General features: G+C 37.1%; 1 protein-coding gene across 3 annotated transcripts in view; it reads right to left on the bottom strand.

Annotated features, from left to right (window-relative positions):
* Positions 1-91: 91 nt before the first annotated feature.
* The window catches only part of LOC139986030 (uncharacterized), an 81,893-nt gene continuing 64,377 nt past the window's right edge, over positions 92-17,607 (bottom strand). For all 3 annotated transcript variants that reach the window (XM_072001046.1, XM_072001045.1, XM_072001047.1), the window contains 5 exons: positions 7,958-8,151; positions 5,856-5,968; positions 4,226-4,467; positions 2,285-2,442; positions 92-2,192 (listed from right to left, as the gene is read on the bottom strand). In XM_072001046.1, the coding sequence (XP_071857147.1) occupies positions 2,007-2,192; positions 2,285-2,442; positions 4,226-4,467; positions 5,856-5,968; positions 7,958-8,151 (893 nt within the window). In that variant the 3' untranslated portion in view covers positions 92-2,006. The remainder of the gene's footprint in view (positions 2,193-2,284; positions 2,443-4,225; positions 4,468-5,855; positions 5,969-7,957; positions 8,152-17,607) is intronic.

Here is a 17,607-nt window from a genome sequence, read left to right as displayed (position 1 = left end):
CCACGAGAAAACACGAAATGTTTAAAGTAGATATTCAGATCAAGAGCGAGGAAATAGGGTAGGCCAGAATTATTCAATGATAACGTACGACTGGATATGTATGAGTGTATTTAACGTGTAATTATATTCAAACACTTAGTAATATTAAGCGACGTTGCACAACCGTGGCACAACTGCAAAAACGCACCCCGCCGATCGTATTATGACCATACAAAATTACTGGCAATTTTCACCAACAAAATATCAATTACTCCTATAGTTTGTTTAACAAATCAATAAAACAATCCAACAACAAATACGTATCGCTTCCTAACTTGTTTTCGAACAGGAAGCTCGACAAGGTTTGAACGTTAAAGTTTAGCTACAAATCGGCCGGCATTTTTAACATCGATTCACAAATAAGTGTGAATGTTACGAACAGCAATGATTGTATAATATCATTTTGCGCTATACATCTATCGAATTTCCTACGAAAATAGCCGACTACGTTCAACTATCAGACAACAAACCTTCGTATACCTATAATGTAACATCGTACGTCATAAATGCTATCGTTCTTCGGGGATGAATATGATTTTTCGTGTGACATAAATATAAAATTGCTCAAATATTGTAAAAAAAAAGTCAATGCGGTGTATATTATATTCTTGCGATAAAAAGAAAAGAATTCTTTTAAAAAGCTTTTAATATAATAATAACGATACGATAACGATTGTAACTTGCAACAACTCAAAGTCTGATTTGAAACTCTTGAAAACAACTCCTTGACCGCTTAATTATATTCGCGATTAATCACAAATATGTTGTCGTAGATAGACGTGCAGTTCAGAGATCGCGAGTAACCCTTCAAGCGACATACTTTACACTCAATGCAAATTTCGCATAAATTATCTACGAATTTTCATAATGAACGTGTTAAATAGATACATGCTTTCTCAGTATACGTACCAATGCATGTTTTTAATGTCAAATTACTCTTATTTCATAAACTTGACTAAGATCATCTTGCTGACAATATCTATCAGTATGTATTTGAAAAAAATAAAACTAATTTCTACTAATTTCCCTTTTAACAGAAAAAGAGAAAACGGACAAAAATTAATATCAAAACATATTTCTTTCTTAGAAATTACAACATAAGAAACGATATTAATATCAAAATTATAATTAGTATGTTCTCTGTTATTACCTAATCGTCAACATACGCTCTAAATACATTTTTCGCGTAGAAACAAATTTAAGAACGCCCGACTAAGAAATAGCCCAGCTATTTAACAACGAATAAAATTCGATTATATCTAATGAGAATTATAGGAATTCGTTTTGTTTCGTCGTAGATGATCGAACAATTTGATGTCGCCTCTTAAGTGTCCTTTGATTTTACGCAAAATCGTTCGGAAATAAATGGTTTTGGTATACATATAATGTTAAAATAGTAAAACTTGCTGTAGACGCACGCACACGATACAGTAATATAAAATTGTATACGATATGTGTGAAAGAATTGGCACGGATACAGGCATCATACAAAAAGGTTTCAAAAATTGCTCCCATTTCTTGGTGATGAAACAAAACCCACTTTCTGTCGATTTATTTGTTTTCCCGAGCACCGCTCGATATCGATAGTTCTCCGAGGACGTAAAATGTATGGAAAAATCACCACAACAAAAATCTCCGTTCAATCGTCGACTCCGTGATATTCGTAAAATATCGGTAAGCGTATTCGGCAGTCTTGTCACAACAGAACAGGAAATTTTGTTTAGAAATCAGCCGAGCGTTGCGTTGGAATCGATCGACCAGCACCTTGTTTCCCTCGAAATGGCATTTGCTGCAAGATATTTCTTCCAACGAGTCGATTCATTGATGTTTAATGGTATATCGTGAGTTCGACGATAATAATTAGTCTATTGCTTGATTTTCCTCGGTTGGCCGTTATTCGATAGATGCTTCCAGAGATCGGTGATTAATGGCACATCTCGGAAGCTATCGGCCGAAGGCTATGCCTGCTACGAACACATCAAGTCTACAGATCTCGATTCACCCCAAGCATTCTGAATTTTGAAGCCTGTCGTTGGCTTCGGCATAACGTGGTGCGACGCAGACGTCGTGCTGTGTCTCAAAGTCGTCATGGGAATGCTAATTGCGTTACTCTTTTTCTGTATCTTCTTACCATCTTCTTCTTCGAAGCAAACCTAAAAATATCCAAACATCAATATCTTCGTACGTCGAAGTATTTTTATTTTAATTATAGTACGTGAAACACATTAAAATGAAAATTGCCTACCCATGAATTTCCAGTTGCTTTAGTCTCATTCGACAAATCAATTAGAAGATTTTTCGACGTATCGTTCGCATTACGCCGTTGACCATTGTCTTTATTCTGTTCGTTAACTTTGTTTACGGATTTTGCCTCTTCTTCGTTTTTCTTTTTTTCATTGTTGTCTAAAAACGAAAAATAATCAAAGAATATTTAATACAGTTTAATTCCTAAATCCAATAGCATTTTTCAAAATGTTTTTACGAGTCTTGCAATGTTACTCTTTCGATTCGTATTAAGAACAAAGTCGCGATTTCATCATCAATTGAATAACGTTCCTTGCCAAAGCGCTTCGCACGTGGAATAATCAATAAATAATGGTTTATCAAATCCAGTTTACATAGATTGCGAAATAGAACCTGTTTCAGCAACTCTACGCTACGGTCTCCTAGATACACTTTCATTATCGACCCACATGTACACCAGTATCCACGAGTCTTTGTGATGTGCAAGTAGAATCTTCGCATACAAACACTGATTTCTCGCTTATCGCTAATTGGTAACTCCGAGACATTTCATAGCCCTGAACCAGAAACGCTTCTGAACAAGAAATTACAGAACGTACCTCTAGACCATTGCCTGCGCATTCACAAAAAATGTCTCAATCCGAAGATTGACTATTTGCTTCACTGTTCACTATTTGCTTTGATTTATATTTAATCCTTACGCTTGCATTACCACTCAAAAATACCTGGATATTTCTTCGTTTTTGACAAGATATAGTTTAATTACAAGAAAATTACAAGCAAGGATTATGTGTTGATAACTTATGACTACATTCTATATCATTATTTTGTTATTATGATATGATAGAATTGATTTAAAAAAATTACTAGATATTACAATTAAATATCTCCAAAAGAGAAACAAGTTACGAGACGAGCTTTTAATAGAATTTATAACAGAACATTCTGAGAAAGACCATCTGGTTTCTATAATATGTATTAGGTAGTATAAGAAATGTTCTAAATTCATAAAAGTATTCCTCTTGGTTTTCTAGCAGTAATATTTAAAAAAATTTCGTGGTAACCAACACGTAAATGCGTCGATTAATCGTCTATTGAATTTTAATATACCTTTAATCAATTCTTGAACAAATAATTGAAATATACTATTTGGTGATTCTACAAGAAGTCGATCATTTCGGACGTAAAATTCTGCAAAAATCATGGGCATCGAGTTAGAAACTCTTTGAATGCGTGATATTTGAATAGTGTTTGTTCTTCAGTAGGTACCTATTTGAGTAAAGGTACCTTTGTTCGCTAATTTAAAAGAAAATTCTGTCCTTAATACCATAACTTCCATCCGAAAATTCCATAGCTTAATACGTAAATAGTTATCGAAGGAATAATCATAGGTAATTCTCTTTAGGAAGAACGCGCTCGACAATGTTTGGGCGAATGAAGGAAACACGCGAGTTGTAATTGTTCTAGCTTCCCACGGCGTTGTAGTTCGGTGCGCACAAGGTTCAATATTACCGGACAATTTCCTAGGGTGCACTCGTAACCTTCTCCGAAGCTCTCCGCAATATCCGCACTTTCAGAGAGTTAAGTGCACAACCACATAGATATTACTGCATCGCAGCGACGCGATGCACCGACTTTTACAACAGATCAGAAGGTTCTAGATTGAAGCTGACTTTCTTTCCTCGTCTAACAAATTTCATTATTCGGTTCATCATTTGATTATTTCTTAGTTATAGGGTTATTATCGGTTATCTTGTTGCGAAAACTTTGTATAAGAGAAAAAGCTATACTATATAAATCGTTGGTAATGTGCAGGCTACGGATTTTCGACATTTGCAGGAAATTAAAAATTGCAAAAATGCACAGAATGTAGTGCTTTAATGTATCCAACGCAGCGTGGTATTGTTAAAACATTACGATAAAGAATACATAATTTACCTACCATTCCTATCATCAGTTAACGAGGGGCTTTTATCTTGAGCGTGATGGATCCTAGGATCGGCTTGGGACAGCTGCCAAGCTTCGTAAGCCGTGTTAAACGCCTGAGCCACAGTTAACGTTACCGTTTGCGCCATTTTTCTTTTGGGGCAGAGAAACGCATGGCACTCCATAGTTTCGTTCAAATTTGTTGCGATAAATGCGAACACATGATCGTGAGCGGCGTCCGCCGAACAATATGAAATTCTGAAAAGAATTGCTTATATGTATATACACAACAGAAATTTTAAAGGAAACTATGATTCCTCGGCATGTTTCACTACCAACCATTTTCTTCATTAAAATATACACAAATGCCTGAGCATAACACTGTTTCAACTGCTAGTACTAAGTAGTACCATACAGTTCTAAGTAATAGTATTATGATACAGTTATCATAATTGCTGTAATTACAACCGAGGCCTTTATAAAGTGAATATCTTTATGAAACGAGAAACACGAATATTCGCGAATTGTAAAAATGTATGAAAACCAGGAATATGCAATTATTTTCGCTACGCAACAAAGGAATACGTACCAAAGGAATTACAATGGAATTATAAAGAAAAGTTTCTCTGAAAGCACACGTGAAGGACATTTCAAATTATTGTTTAAACTGCGCGAGATTAAAGAACAAAAATCATTCAAAGATAACAAACTCTCTTAAAAGTCACTGAAAGTCATTAAAATAAAAGGTGCCTTTTTGTAAAATAAAACTATACCATAATATTAACACGAGTAAATATTAAGGATGTCTTGTGTGAATTGAAGCGATATTCCATAATTTTAAATTTTGTCTGTTAATCGTGTTTGAATTCTAGTCGTTTATATGAAACAAGACTTAATTAAAGTAGCATTAACAGCCTCGGTGTATTACAGTGAAACTTGAGGATGTCGTGTGATTAAGAAAATATATAGCCTAAGTCGTTACCACGTTTCTTCGCTTCTTACGAACCGTAAAATTTCATGTTACAACCAGAACGCTTTTTAAACGCATTACAATTGTGCAAAAAAAACTGTAATTGAAATGATATTAATATCATATTCAATTTGTTTCTTATCTTTAATCTATTTCTAACGATGTTGTTTAAACAGAAGTATCGAAAAAAAGTCGTTGGTTTATTAAAATATTCAAAACTGAAAACACAAATAGCATTGTTGGTTGTAATTGTTTTTTCATATGGTTGTTTCCGAAGGGAATATTTTGACGATGTAAACACAATCACAGAAACAAGCAAAAAGATTAAAAAATAGAGGAAAAACAACCATACGGTTTCTCATTTCGATACGAATTCAGATATCGAAAGATCCATTGGGGAAATCATAGTTTCAAATTGACAAAGAGAATAATATTCCAGAATCGAATCACGTAACGTTTGCTCGTCGCCATTGCGCGATATTTCGAATATATTTTAGCCTGAATATCGGATATTACGTTGGCTGACGCAAAGGGAAATGTACAACAAGCCAGAACCAACAAATCCGGTTTCGTCCGATTACAGCTCTCCAATCGTGACTGACGTGTGTATACGCGTTTCGCAAAGCAGGAAATGCTTCGGATACATTCATGGAGTTCTGTCTTGTTTCATATGTACCTGTATATAGACACTTGAAGCTGATCTTCTTCCGTGGCAAGGTCCGTCATTCTAATACCCTTTAAACTCACAGCTAAAGAGACCCGTTGCAGCTTCTTACCGCTTGCTTTTGCCTACGATATTAAAAGAACGTTTCATTCACCACAAAAACTCATCATAAAATTTCATAAACTTTCTTTATGTTAATTCTAAAAAAGTAATTAATATATATATTAGGTTGTCCGAAAAGTATCTTTCTTTTACAGACACGTCTTTTACAACGATGCATCTTTGTTAGGACCGTTCGCGGAGAGACGCGGTCGCGAGGAAAACGCGTCAGCGAGAGGCGTAAATTCTCGCTACGATTCGTATAATCGACGCCACGAATTAGTCGTTCCCCTGTTTCGGCTAAGATAACAGAGGTGGTTCAATGAATTTAACACTGTATTAACAGGATAATATAGCTTATATATTTAACAATAAATTATGTAATAATAGAAGCGTCACAAATTATTTAGCGATGAATACAGTTAATGCGTTACAGAAATTCGACCCGACTTTACGATATCTCTCAATGAATTCGTTAGACTAAGCGACTTTATTTTCAATCGTCAGACCTTTCGACGTATGTCGTTTGAATCTTCAAATGAGACTGATTGCCCTTAGATCAATTCTTTGTCTTCTCGGGGAGACGACCCCCACTACGCTCGGATCACACCACCGTTCGCGCCTATGATCACGTAGGCCACCTTCTTTGTGAGAATAAAATAACGGACCGAAATCGACGTTTCTGGAACTCGTTGTTTCGTGACAACTATGCGCTCGTCGATACATTATATATTTTTCGACGATCTGTCTGCGACGCTGTAGGACCGCGAGCGACGGTTAGAAATACGGCCTATACTAAGCCTCGTGGCGTAACAATTTTTATATAAACATGAAACCTAATCTGTCGAACGGTGTGATCTTTATTTTGATAGAACAAAATGGATCGTACGTAATTCCATTATTTCCTTATAAAACGAAAGAAACTTAATATATGTAGATATATATCGTGAAGCTAAATTGGTGGTACAAACGAATGGAGGCGAATTTTGTTTCATCGGTGAATGAACATTTTGGCCCAAAGTCCTTGGGACACTGTAATTGTCGTCACAGGAGAAATATATTTGTTTAATGAACAGCTTTATCAGTTCGCTGTAGAAACAGGGTTCAAAGTAAACGAGAAGAAAGAGGGCTAATTCTGTTTCGAGAAACGAAATATCTTCTCGAGCAACGGTAAACTTGCCGTGACATTTTGCAGTAATGTAATCGTGAAACTCGGCCAGAATAAACGTCGGAGTAAAATCATCGAATTAACTTCCCCAAAAGATTATTTAAGCTGGCTTGAATCCTCTAAAAAATTTGAAGGCAGCTGGTCTGTACATATTGTACGGTAACTATGTCTCCCAGAAGAGCGATAAAATAGAGGATAGAGTTATAAATAATTTGACGTTTAATAAAACGGAGAAATCTAATTTACGCGGAACACCGTTGAAAACGGACAGAATTATTCAAAGGAAACGGATCAAATTTGTCATTAACGAAGCTATTAACTTTCGCGTTAAACCAAATTAATTAACTTGTTAAATGTATTGACTTCGTTTAATTGCATCGTAGAACAATGGATAGATCGGTGCCGTATACAAGTAAAGTGCCCCTTGTAATCAATCACTTTGTTAAAATGATACAGAAAAAGTAGCGCATCAAGGGTGAAGTTTAAACTATCGCTAGTTAAAATTAAAAAAGTTTAGAAAGTAAATTTGTTGTTGATCTCTATAAGGTTTAACGGCAAGTTTTAGCCGCCAAGTCGAGAACGTTTATCGATCTTATCTAACGTCGTAATTTATTTCGCCGAGAAATTAATGAGCTAGGTGCTACCGAGGTTGCACACCGGGGAAATTTATGCGTAATTTTACATGTCGTCTTCTTCTCCCGTTTCAAGAACGTTCTGATCGCGCTCGAAATAGCTGCAAAAAGCAATTTTGCCCGGGGAAATGTTTCTCGCGATGCAAACTAATACATACAAACGCTTTAGCCCGTTAACGTGTAATTATAAAAGTCATGGATTCAAGTGTACCTACCATAGTAATGACGGTTTTGATGGCTTCAGCCGTAGCTTCTTCGCTCGAGGGTGTTTCGACGAGAGTACTACCCAAATATTTGAGGGTGAACCTGGCTTCCGATGCATCCTCAGATTCGTCGTGCGTTGTACCAGCAGAACCGCCGCCCTCTACGCATTCGCGACTATTCGCTAGAGCCCATTCCTCGCATAGTTCTGTAATTTAACGTCGAACACATTATACGAACTCATCTTACAACATTCGTTCGTTTGCCTCCCCGCTGAAAGTCATTAATTTGCGTTGTGAATTAAATCGAGATACATTTCTTCTTCGGAACATTGTAAGATGTTATTTTTTAACTTATTGTTACGTCGCGCGAGATGGTCTGTGCGACGTCCCTCATGGTCTGGCCGCCAAGGCCCACACATCGTTACACTGACCCGCGATAAACCCAAAGAACCACCATAAACCGAATTTTTAGCTTAATCTCTATTCATATAAGTATTTTCGGTTTATGGATGGTCCTTAAAACAGTCCTTAGGCTTATTGCACGCTCTTACTAATTACGGAGAAAGCGGATGTTCGCCTAGCGAAATAGCAGGTTTTTCCCATAAACAAGGACACCCATGAGCCACATCCGCAGGAGACTTTTTCCTCGTATTTTATTTGTTAACATTGGCTATAAGCAATAGGCATCGCGAATCGTTATCCTCGCTTTTCTACCGAAAAATGTGAACAACGAATCCGCGTTCTTAGTTCAAAAAGGCACACTCACATCAAGCTTTCCTCCTTAATAGTACGAGACAGGTCTATTACTGTTCTACAAATCTTCGGACAGTCAAGTCAACTACCGTTCTTCTAAACTTCGAATAGTCAAATATTGTTCTTCGACATATCAAATCGAGTCAAACACTGTTCGGGCTGCCAAGTCAACTACTGTACTTTCCATCACGACGAAGTCAATCAACTGCTGATCCAATAACAGGATATCGTCATCGCTACAATCTACGCGACAACAAGTGTTATAAGTTATTGTAAATATATATATTATAGAACTGTAGACTACAGTTTTATTACATAACACCCCTATTATCCCACAAGAAATAAGAGGATCGACCTGTTCATGGTGTCGATTATTATAATCGTAACGGGAATTTACGACTCCCGTTGACGCGCTTCAACGCGATCGCGTCCCCCGCGACTGGACGAAAAAACACTTATTAATAGGAGTTTCTGGTTAATGAATGACCCGGTTAATATATTAAGAAGATGCGTACAATCATTAATGTATCGAATAATAGAATAAAATAACAGATAAGGAAAATACCTTCTGATCGAAACAGGTATATACGAGCATATAACAGCTCGCTGGAGATAAATACGTCGGTAAATGGAATGGGGGATGACCGGTGTAACATTAGTCTTGCTACATACAACTACGTAAACCAGTCTCGTTCTCTGACCGCGTCGTGTCGGGAATGGCACGTGTGCCAATAATGGATGCTCATAGTATCGTGCAATCGGTATTCTCGTTTGATGCATCTCCTATCAGTTCGGACACCTTCTATCGATCACCCAAGGATTGACCGATTCCATTCGACAAGCGAATCGTATCAAGTGTTACGTACCAATTATGAAGGAGATTTGAGAGCAGATAGGATAGAAATATTTGATTTACGTTCGAACAGTTTCGGACATGGTTTTACAGTATGTTGTATTTTTATTCTGACCTAAAAATATCATAAACAGAGTATAAATTTCTCGAGGGATCTGCTCTATTTTTAATAAATTTTGCTGTTTAGTCTTATATACGTGTAATCGGATTTCATCGTGTTGTATCTTGTATCACGTACTTGTATAAAAATTGAAATTTTAGTGTAGTTTTATATGGGACGCAGTGTATTCTTATCATTCCTCAACAATCTTCCACGAACAACCATTTTTGTATTTCGAGAGAACAGTTCTCGGTATTATTGTACTTCATAAACTTTTAAAACTCTACGAGCAATTCTCACGTAGAAGGCAAGAAAATATATCATAGTGGCATCGTGCAATAGAGCAAACGACAAAAGTATTCCTTGGAGAAGCTGTAAAAGTTCCTCAAGAGTAGACCGAGAAGTTTTTTCTACTTTCAGACATTTCTGCGCCGAAGGAAAATCGGTTTCGATACTTTCAGATGTTTCTAACGATGTTTCTCCGCAATTCTTTGACCGAAACGAATCTTCTCTATAAATGTCACAAGTTTCTAAAAAGAATACCATATGGTACGTTAGATAAATTTTTGTTTCCTTTAGTTCCTCGGATAGAATAGATAGAATAAACAGAAAGTTGTTAAAACCTCCCTTGATCGTGACTCGAAAAATTCTACTTGTCTTGCGTTACTTGTATTTTACTTCGTTCGTTCAATAATCACGTCCTCCAATTCTGTTTCAAACGTCACTCCAATTAAGTTTCTCACACAGCTTTCCCACGTCTACGATTCAATTAGATGATCCGACGATTGTTTCGATGTCCAACGATACTCTTTGTTCTTACGAATTCGCACAAAGCAACGGGACGTCCATTGAAACAGTTTCCTGGTGTTCTCTTCGACGAAAAGGTTAGCATTCTAAACGACTATCTCGCGAGGTAATTAACAAAGGATTCATCTTAATTTTTTATGCTCGCATATTTTTCATACTCGTCGAGTCCTTTGTTTTTATTCGCATAACGTTACAAAACATCCAAATATTATTTTGACTCGTCTGGATATCTTTGAATGGTACTGAGAGTATATATTTAGAGCGAAAAAACGAAGTGCGAATAAAATAAACATTAAACATATTTTATAACAACTGGTCGAATACTTATGCGGTGAAACGTACATTAACGCGTTGGGTTTCTTGTGAGAAACTCGTGGCTGATATCGATGTGACGGTGACGAGCACTGCTGAAAGTTTTCAAGTAAGAGCACTTCAAAAATACAAGGCAACGGTCTTTGGACCTGGCAGCGTCTCGAAAGAATTGAAAGTAATTACGGTAGGTTTTTCAGCAATTACTATGCATCGCTGGTACTGTGTACCGTCTAGTGTACAAAAGTACGTTACTTGTACAACCGGCATGCTTTAACTCACAAGGATCCAATTTTCTTTAGGCATAAGAAATTCATTGCCTTAGAATTGCTACCCTCTTACAACCAGCGGAACACTTTTACAGATTGCAAACCATTCAGAGTTTCGGAAAAAGCTGTGGAAAATATGTTCATTTGAAAAAATAAAGAAAAAGGAATAATTGAATTTTGTTTTAAAACAAAATATTTTCTATATCTATCTATCATGTATGAACTCGTGTGGTTCGTTGGCACGGTTATTATTAAATTTGCCAATTTCCAATTTCTGTGAAACGTTGCGAATTGTTGGAACAAAAAAAAAAAAAAAAAAAAAAACGATAAGGGAAGGTGAAAAATAGCGAATCGAGCTTTTCCGTTAGCCCGGCCACTGAGTGGTGAGCCGCAAATTAAATCTTCTTCCAGGCCTTTTACCACGATATCCACGTGACCCTTGGATATCGGATTTACTTCTCTTTTACTTCTGGCCTGATTCATTCGATAGGGACTTTAGCTTATCGCCATAGCCTTGTTGCTTCTTACTCCATTTTCCAAGAAATGTTTAATACGATCCATAAGAAAAGAATTACTTGAATAATTTTCTATACCTTAAACCCTGAATCCAGCTTACAACAAGTAGGAAATACATAAAGAAATTCTAGTTGATAGTGTATTACAGTGCTATAAGATACTGCAGTTTCTTCAAACTTCATAAAATATTCAACAAAGGATCGTTTTTGTTACGAATCCTTCGACTGTATTATCAACTGAAGTAATCTTGTTCACAAAGTTAGCTATAAGCCAATTTGAATTCACAGCTTTCTGAGAAAACATAGTTAGAAAGATGTGCACAGTAAAGAAGAAGCAATGCGCTGATCGGTATTAATCTCGAACAACGCGTGCTATAGAAAACCGCAAACCATTGCTTGTTTTCCGTTAACCCACAATCGATAAATAAACACCACCGTAACACTCGTATCAACGGTAATGCGATAGCGCCTATTACGATTCGTTAATACCTGCAACCATTGTTTATTCGTGCATCATCGACGCCACATTGATCGTTCTCAATTGATGACTGGGTAGATACATAAATTCCCTGAATTATGCAAACGAAGCTAATCACGTGGACTGACTCGATAGAATTAACGGAATAACAGTGCCGTGTACACAAATAATTTTAGAAACGCGTCTAATTTTTTTTATCGAAGTACGTATGTGTATTTCTAGATTCGTTATTCTCATTCTGGCGTATATTATGCTCCATAGATTCTGTTAACAGTAGCAGGAAATATCCAAAGAAAGAAGTGCCGACATTGAGGCGAGTAACCCTTCGTTTCTCGTATTTTTCAGCCGCAATATACCATAAGATTCCTATTCAACAAAAGTTCAAAATGAAAGCATCTGTGTATGTGCGTATACCTGTGTAGAGAGCTCTTTCATTTCATTTTCTTCAAAAACCAGCTTCAGGTAGTACCTTTTCTGACAGATATATATATATATATACATATGTACGTACATACATCTTAGAAACACGTACATATATATGTATCTTCAACGACTTCATCATTTTATTCGATATTTTTATTTGTAAATATTTTAATATAGATTAATGTACAAAATACAGAGGGTTCCATGTTGTTAAACCTAACTCAATCTATTTTCGTGCATTGAAAAATAAATTTCATGCCTAATAATAATGCGTATCTTCACCGTTTCATGCACATCGATATCAACACCTCTGCTACTAAATCAACTCTGTACCGTGTCGCATCGATTAACAAGAAACAAGCACGACTATAAGCCGAGGGCACGGTTGTCTAATTTAAAAATACGCCGGTATTAATAAAAACATACAACCGATAACACCAGCGGGCCGTTAAATATTCATTAAAGATAATTCTCTTATGAATTATACACTGATGCTGTATGTTAACGGAGTGGCGACGTTGAATAAATTATTATACGATACACAGCAGGTAAAATGAAATAGGCTGTCAATGTTACAGTAAATATAACGTTGATATGTATAACTTGCTTCTAATAGGCTTACGAAAAACAAAAGTAAGATATTTTAGTCCCTTAACGATGAAACATTGGAAAAGGATTTAGTAACAACAGATTTGGTATTAACAAATTTTTATCTATACAGCAAATAGGGTAATAGCAAATTGAGTTCACGATTAACCAGGATGTATCTCGTTGAAATTTCAACAATGTCTTTTCCTCAAAAATATCGCAGAAATAATCTGCAAAGCATGCACTGAGTTTATCCTGTGCATTATGCGGTGTTAACGGTTCGACCATTAAAGTATAATCAAGGCATAAACGGAAGCTTTCGTAGCAAGGAGTTTAGGTGACCGCTCTTTTTGGAAGCAGCAAAGGGGATAGGAGGGAAAATCCTCAAAGCTTGGGAAAGCTAGCTTCGGTAAACTCGAGATCTTTATTTCCGGCAAATAGGGAGACGTGCTACCATATCTTTAAGCCTAAGGCCTGCTATGACTAGAGAGGACTAGTTATATTTATCCCTTTACATAAATTACAGTTACCATTCCAACAATTTTCTCCTTGTTGTTTCCTTGTGTTTTCCTACTCCGAACCTTTGCGAAACCTTACTGGTTTCAACCAGTAAGAAATCAACTATATCGAAAGATAGCTTGGCTTCTATCGCAAGAGTTCACGGTTCGCGATAAGTCATGCGGCGTTTTCGTCTGGGAACATTAATTTGTTGGGTTTCCGCGGTTACGCGAAGAAGAATAATAGCTGGTTGGGCTGGTTTTCCAAGGTAGAAGATACGTCGGAGGTACATTTTCCTTGATTATGCGAAGGGAACAAAAGGCAACGAAAGGTAGGGACACGCCACCAATTCCGGTATGCTTGCACCGACAACTTTTTAAAGTTGCGTTACCGAGCCGACTAATTGCGTCCGGACCTCGCAAACAATCTCGCTACTATACAAATAATTATTACCAGATATATACTAGTCAGATAGAAACAAGCCGATAAATTTTCTCGAGGCAAAAGTTTTAGCATTTTTAATATTAATCTGAAAATACGATAAGAAGAATTCTCTCACCCAACTTTGCGTTGTTCTCCTCCACTGCTCGAGAAAACAAGAACCACTCTATTTGCTCGAGGTTATTATCTCTTTGCGCGTATTCCTTTTCCTTTCTTTAACTTCCTGGTTCCAATCGACTCGGTCTGATCATTAGGATCTCGAAGAACAGTTACAATTATGTCACTCCCTCTGTAGTCAGGTAATTGAACGTACGTTGCAAGATAATTGGAAAAGCTTTCGCAGACAGAAAGTGGAGGATGAAATTGCAAATGAGCTTGCCCATATTTCTATGACCAGCTAATGAACTTCATTAACGTGTTCTATTAGAATGCACGAACAGTTGTCGTTTCAATTTTCGTCGACCAAAACCTTGCTCGAGATATATTTCAGAAACGAATCAGCGTTGAGGGAAGGAAAGTAAGTCCCGATCACGTCCGTGAAATTTTGCTTTTTCCAGGCTCCTCCGAAAAGCTTCGAACACTTTTCTTCGGAAAAAGTGTCAATTATTCTTCTTTGTTCGAGGAGACGAGAGACATTCGAACGAAAGGGCCATCGGAGACTGTAGTGGACGAAAAGGATAGCAACAACGTCACTCAGCAGCTCGAAACGACTTCTTTTTCTGGTGGGGCACCTGGGAGAAAAGATTCCTTTCCACCGTCACTTGGACGCGTTCCTCCCTTAGGACCTTTTATTTCTATTTTTCAACTGAACTTTTCGTTCGAACGAGCAAATTTCCAATTAACGTCATTATTGTCTGCCGGCGTAGAATCTACTTTCCAGTTGCCTGAATATTAGTCGTCTTTTTATCGTCGCGGTGTCAATAATTCAAATTTTCATTCGCTACCTTTTTAGATGTTTCTTCTACCGCGCAGCCTGTTATACTGAAAAATGTAATTACACGTAACATAAAATGTACCTCAGAAAGCTGCGCTGACGCGATGAAACTCGATGAAATTTCACTGAAATTTTCTGCAACGCGTCATATACATTTATAACGGAACTTTTGAAACTTTAAAAGGTTCTATGTATTTACATTTTATATTTCTCAATGAGTCGTATGTATCAATCAAGTCAAACGGTGTTAAAATTCAGCGATTCTTCTCGTCTGCTACATCGATCCAGTCTAAACGAAGTCTAAATTGCCAAGAAGTAAGACACCTTATGCGAGGTTACTTGCAACGAAGAAATATAAAATCATCGTAAGTAATTTTAGCGCCAGTAATGACTTCCTCTCTTCCAGCTTCGGGTCGCATTTTCCGCGATTCGCATGCAAAACATCGTGCGTTCGAAATGACAACCGAACGCGGCTGACTTTATTCTTCTTTCTCCTTGGAGACATCTTGTCGACGTGTTTTCCCTTCCTCGAAACTGTTCCTCCTTCCACTCTCTAATATTAAAACAAGGACTCCCTCGACTTGAACTTTTTAACGTTTGAATGCAAACGAGCTCGATTGAGTTTGATATTGACATAAAAATAGCGGAAAGGAAATGTCTGGTTGATGGAAAGCAGTTTGCTCCTATATCCGCAGGCTTATTTTCAACAGTTCAGACTGGAGAGTCGTTGCCATTGGAATAGTAATTCGTTCATGGAAGATAAGTGGGTACTTGTTATTGAAATTTCCAGCGACATGCACGACGGAACAAAATTAACGTTGTAGCCGTTTACGATAAACCAATCAGTGCAGTGAGCAATTACCAGATACGGTGACGCGGTGAATGAAATTAAATGCCATTTTACATAATTTGATAATATATTTTTTCAAACGTAAGTATCAACATATTGGAAAGCATCGAGGCTCACAGTCGAAAGCAACAATAACGTTAAAAATTGAAATTCGGTAAAGCAACCATTTGCACTTTACGTAATTTTTACGTTAAGAAACATCATACAAGTTACATCAGTTATGAAAAAGATTATACTGCACACTGCGATACATTCTTCCACTCTATTAATATCATAAGAGGATCATATATTATAACGCGAATGTTTCAGTGAATGAGATTAAGTTGGAGTGAATATCCGTATGGCAAAAGAAGATTCTGCAATATATGTATTTGAAAGAGAGTTCTATTATAAACCAGTTCATAATAAACGTATAGAATCATAAGAGGATTTGATTTAAAAAATATTATACGTCCCCGCGAGGAGTAGAGTTTTGTCTCTTAGGTTCTCCCGTCGCGTAATTCTATCGAGCTCGTGGAAAGAAAGGATCTGCTTCTAGCTTCCACGTAAAATAATGATTTCCACATATTTTAGAAATCGAATTAAACGTTGAATCACCATAGGCGGCTAATTAGTCTGTCAGAGTGGAGATCATTTCCAATACTTTGCTTTATCGTACACGGTTAATTTCCGTTTTCCAAAGGTCTGGATTCAGAGCTCGGGGAAAGCTTCCACCGGCAAGTCGCCCCTGAAATTTTCCAGGTTTCCCCGGTAACCTATGAATCTTCGATCCTCGGCCTTCGTCGCTTGCGCTGTCGTCTTATTAACCGTGTTCAGACGCCAGAAAGGTTGGCGTGGGAACGGGGGGTGGCTACGTAACTTCGTCGAAACTAATCCTAAGGGAAGCAGGGAATGGTTATGTTAGAGCTGAACAACCCGTGACGAATCCTATTACAACGAATGGATTATCCCCAGAATGGCACCAATCCCCAATTTCATCGCGAATCTAAACTTATTCGTTATTGGTGTATGTAAGATAAATGATAATGTGTAATTAATAGTCATCACTTGCCGTTTCACGCATGCAAAAATATGCGAGTTCAGGTAACCGTATTTGAAATCTTAATAAAGATAACTCAAGATGAAGCGACTGCATACATATAGATAGTTAATAAATTAAATAAATAAATTTTAGATACGCTTACGTGCAGCTTTTTGCACGAAACAAAATCGCAGGTACCGAAAACTGCTTTTTTTTAACGATCGATTAAACAAGAAAATACGGAATCGCAACGCTATAGGAAAGCCATTACCTAAGTCGTCTCAGTTACTCGTGAAAACGTTTATACGAGTCGTTATTCTTGTTGGTTCGCGCCTAGCTACCATCCCGAGGTTCCGTGCATTCTCTCTACTTCGTTCTTTCGAAACCGAAACTGTAAATCTAGAAAAATCTACAGAAACTGGCAAGTGTGGAATATGTTTCCGGGCCACACGGCAAATGTAAACGTTTAACGAGTCCCGACGAATAACTACAAGTTCAAGCGATCTTCATCTTATCTACCATGCTCGTTAATTTCCCTTCCTTTTTATGATTAACGATCTGTCCAAGGTTTGATATTGCGCTTTATCGACGTACGCGTTCAACTATTTGCTCGCAATTACAATGCTCAGGCAGTCGTTAATCAATCTTCGGTATTATCGCTCAACTTGAATTACGTACAATTATGATTAACTGCGGTTGACGATATTTCCCATTGCAAGCAATACCATTTACATATACAGCAGCCTTAAAACAACGATGATGCTTTATCATTGATAGATTATTTACGCAAGAATCGATTTTAGATAACCACCAGAGAACCGAA

This window comes from Bombus fervidus, chromosome 3, assembly GCF_041682495.2.
Source record: "Bombus fervidus isolate BK054 chromosome 3, iyBomFerv1, whole genome shotgun sequence".
In the NCBI taxonomy this organism is placed as follows: domain Eukaryota; kingdom Metazoa; phylum Arthropoda; class Insecta; order Hymenoptera; family Apidae; genus Bombus; species Bombus fervidus.
The sequence above is the reverse complement of the archived record's forward strand: the minus strand, read 5'-3'. Positions and strand labels throughout refer to the sequence as shown.